The 4,331-nt window shown below is 45.3% G+C and overlaps 1 protein-coding gene across 1 annotated transcript; it reads left to right on the forward strand.

Annotated features, from left to right (window-relative positions):
- Nucleotides 1-1,510: 1,510 nt before the first annotated feature.
- Nucleotides 1,511-3,967, forward strand: PCDHB1 (protocadherin beta 1). Its single transcript, XM_036849170.1, is given in 1 exon segment — nucleotides 1,511-3,967. A coding segment is annotated over 1 exon segment (2,457 nt).
- The last annotated feature ends 364 nt before the right edge of the window (nucleotides 3,968-4,331 follow it).

The raw sequence follows: 4,331 nt of genomic DNA on the forward strand, positions 1-4,331 counted from the left end.
CCTGATGGTCTGTGGCCAAAGAGCATTGACCAGACTGGAATTCTATACAGCAATGGAAATGAATGAGCTAGAGCAGAACACAACATCAATCTGAGACTGAGCTAAATATCAAAGGAAAGAGACTAGATTCTGAAGATTACCTACTGTAAGTGTTATGAGTTTTTTTTACAAATGGGAAACCACCAAATGCTCCTGCTAATGAACATGAGATAGAGTGTCAGAAGACAGGTTCTAGTTTTTATATTGCCAGCAGTAGCTGTATGGACTGGGCAAGTGATTTCATCATTTGGGCCTTAGTTTTTTCATCTATTTAAAAAAGGGGTGGGGAAATTGGACCTAATCTTTCTGAGGTGCATTATCATTCTTAAACATTCTATGATCTTATGACTGTAAAAAACTCTCAACAAATATCTTGCAAAATTTCCATTGGGCCATTTTCAATATATGTAAGTAGTCTATTATTTAATTTCCTTTAAAATCCAAAGCCAAACATTTATCTTCACTTAATTTATCTACTATATTATTTGGGAAGCAGAGTTACATACTAATTACGAGCATGACTTTGGAGTCAGACAAAATCAAATTGAGTTCCTTCTCTAATATTTACTAGGTAGAAGACGTTGGGGAGTAACATAACCTCTCCAGTCTCAATTTCATCTGTAAAAAAGAAATAATAATAATGTGTACCTCATAGAGTTGTTACAAGGGTTAAATGAGATAATGCATGTAAATTACTTAATACAGTACCAGTATATAGAAATCATACCCAGTAAGTATTGCTTCCATCAGAATCATAAGTGACAAGCCAGTCGCTTCCTAAGCGTTTGAGGGTTCTGTGGAAAAGAATGGGTTTATGCAAACCATGAGGCAAGTTGAACAGTTCCCCTATCAGTGTACCTAATGGACCCCAGTTTCCTGAGAGATGATATCTGTCTGTCCCCTTTCCTTTTCCTACTGATCACTTCCTCCAAGCCCCCCCTCCCTCATTCCCATCCAGTTGGTTCACGCTTCAGAAGACACTGCAGCATCTTTTTGCCTCTCCCTTGGTCTCTGGGCGGAGTGTGTATGTGGAGTGTGCCGAGTACCTTAACACCTCGCTGTTTGCCCGCTGCTGCAGCGGCCCCAGCCGGCTCACAGATACTATGACTTCAACCTTAAGCTTGCTTAACGAGTATCCTCATTGGGTGTTCAATTCCCCAGGGCTTTTTTTCCTGAAAGGGAATTGAAAGGCGAGTTTGCTGTTGCTTTGGCAACAACTTTCAACCTCTACCTTACTCTCCAGAATGAGAACATATCTATTAATACATTCGATAGACTGGGGAGTTGAGTTACTTAATGCAATTTTTCTTCCAAGTGCAAAACAGCTCACCTGGCTCGGTTAGCCTTTGGCGGCGCTGCGGTTAGAGGCTAGCAAAGCCGAGAGCAGCTGTTGCAGGAACCTGTTGGCAGAAAAGTGAAAGTGTGTACGCAACAGGTGTATCTGCTGCAGAGAGTGCGCTTGTGAGAACGGATGGCGATTGCACGCAGAAAACTCTTGCAAAGCAGGCAAGTGGGCTCGCTTCTCCTTTTTCTGTGCTTATCTGTGGGGGGTGCGGCGGCCATCCGCTATTCGGTGGCAGAGGAGATGGAGAGTGGTTCGTTTGTAGCTAACGTGGCTAAGGACTTGGGGCTGGAGGTAGGGAAGCTGGCTGCGCGCGGGGCGCGGCTCGTTTCCGAGGGCAATATACTGCATTTCCGGCTGCACCGCAAGACAGGAGATCTGTTCGTGAAGGAGAAACTGGATCGGGAGTCACTTTGTGGCAAAGCTGATCCATGCGTTCTGGATTTTGAAATAGTCCTGGTGGAGCCACTGCAGTCCTTTCGCGTGGAGGTCAGGGTATTTGATATCAATGACAATGCCCCGGTTTTCCTAAACAAGGAGCCTCTTTTAAAGATTCCGGAGAGCACCCCCCTGGGTTCACGGTTTCCTCTGCAGAGCGCGCAGGATCTGGACGTCGGCCTCAACGGTCTCCAAAACTACACCTTGAGCGCCAGTGAGTATTTCCACCTGCACACCCGCTTCCGCAGCCATGGGCCCAAGTATGCCGAGCTAGTGCTGGATAAACCCCTGGACAGAGAGGAGCAGCCTGAAGTCAACCTGACAATTACAGCTGTGGACGGAGGGTCTCCGCCCAAGTCTGGCACTGCCCACATCCGCGTGGAGGTTCTGGATGTCAATGATCACGTGCCCCAATTCTCTTGACTGGTGTACCGCGCTCAGGTACTGGAAAACAGTGCCAATGGTTCTTTGGTGGCTACGGTGACTGCCACCGACCTAGACGAGGGCTCCAACAAGGAGATAACTTACTCTTTAGCGCAAAACCCAGAAGTAATTCTCCAGACGTTTCAGATTGACTCTGAAACTGGAGAGGTTCGACTAAGAAGGTCCCTAGATTTTGAAGCGATTGAAACATATGACATTGACATTCAAGCTACTGACGGAGGAGGCCTCTCTGCCCACAGCAAAGTCCTGGTGGAGGTGGTGGATGTTAATGACAATCCTCCTGAAGTTACAGTCTCCTCTGTGTCCAGCCCTCTCCCTGAGGACTCTCCACTACAGACGGTAGTGGCCCTTTTCTCTATCAGAGACCGGGACATTCGAGTGGGAGGAAAAATCACTTGCTTCCTCAAAGAAGACCTTCCCTTTGCAGTCAAACCTACATTCAGGAATTCCTACTCACTGGTCACTGACAGAGGCATGGATCGGGAGGAGGTCTCTGGCTATAATATCACCCTTGTTGCCATGGATACTGGAACACCCACTCTGTCCTCGGAGACTGTGATAGAGGTGCTAATATCTGACATTAATGACAATCCCCCAGTATTTCAGGAAGATTCCTACATCTTGACTGTTCCAGAAAACAACAGCCCTGCAGTTTTTATTGGCAAAGTCCATGCTGAGGATCTAGATTTGGGTGAGAATGCCCAAATAACATATTCTCTGCTGCCTCCAAAAAGTGGAGATCTATCAGTCTTTGCTTACATCTCCATAAATTCAGACAATGGGAAACTCTATGCACTGAGAACTATGGATTATGAAGCCATTCAAGATTTTCAGTTTGTGGTAAAGGCAACTGATGGGGGCTTCCTGTCACTGAGTAGCCAGGTTACTGTCAGAGTGGTTGTCCTGGATGACAATGATAACTGCCCAATGATCTTGTACCCACTGCAAAATGGCACCTTGCCCTGCAATGACCTGGTGCCTAGGTCTGCAGAGGCAGGCTACCTGGTGACTAAGGTGGTGGCTGTGGATGGTGACTCAGGTCAGAATTCCTGGCTTTCATATCATCTATTTAAGGCCACTGACCCTGGGTTATTCTCTGTTCAACAAAAAAATGGGGAAATCCGTACATTGCGGCAGATATCTGAGAGAGACCCCACGATGCAGAAACTGATCGTTCTTGTTCAGGATCACGGCCAACCAGCTCTTTCTACTACTGCCTCACTTAATATCCTCCTGGTAGATGGCTTTTCTGAGCCCTATCTGCAGTTCCGGGATCCATTCAAGCATCCTACAAGGGTAAATCCATCCACTAAATATTTGGTCATTTCTCTGGCTGTGCTTTCCTTTCTCTTTCTCCTCTCTGTCACAGTGATCTTCATTACACATATCTGCCAGAAGATTAAATACAGAGAAAAGTTCACAATTCAAGAGCATTTCTATGATGACTGTAATTTCTCTAACAACCTGGTACAAGGAGAAGCCAGTGGATCCATATCCCAGCCTTGTCCCTATGAAGTGTCCTCAGCCACTGGCACTGGCAATAGTGAATTCTGGTTTCTTAAGCACCTTATGCCCAACTTCCCCTTCCCCCATGGCACTGGAGAGGTAAAAACAGAGGCTGGCTCCAGTTTACCACCAGATTCTGATAGAAATAGGTCTTGGGGGTCAGAGGGCCATGCCCAAGTATCTGATGACTATATGTAGCCATTATTCATGTCTCCTCTGGAAGTTCATTAGTCCTGGCTCTGGATATGCTTAGTTCCATAGAGATATCATGTTATTTTGCCTTTAAGTTATTTTCCATTAGAAAGTTATGCATGCATAGGGACAAGAACTAACTCCTAGTTTTGATACATCAGAAAGCAATTAGGTTCAAGAAGTAGAAATATAGTTTATTGTTATTCAGAAATTTTTAGATTTGTCACCTGATGAGTAGAGATCATCTTTGAATCAACATCTTGCATACCATCATTCACAATCATGCAAACGTCTGGTGAATGGTGGTCCTCATAGATAACTGGATGGGAGGAAGGGTAAAGAAGAAGAAAAAGGATTTGACTTATTTGCA

This window comes from Balaenoptera musculus, chromosome 3 (assembly GCF_009873245.2).
Source record: "Balaenoptera musculus isolate JJ_BM4_2016_0621 chromosome 3, mBalMus1.pri.v3, whole genome shotgun sequence".
In the NCBI taxonomy this organism is placed as follows: Eukaryota; Metazoa; Chordata; class Mammalia; order Artiodactyla; family Balaenopteridae; genus Balaenoptera; species Balaenoptera musculus.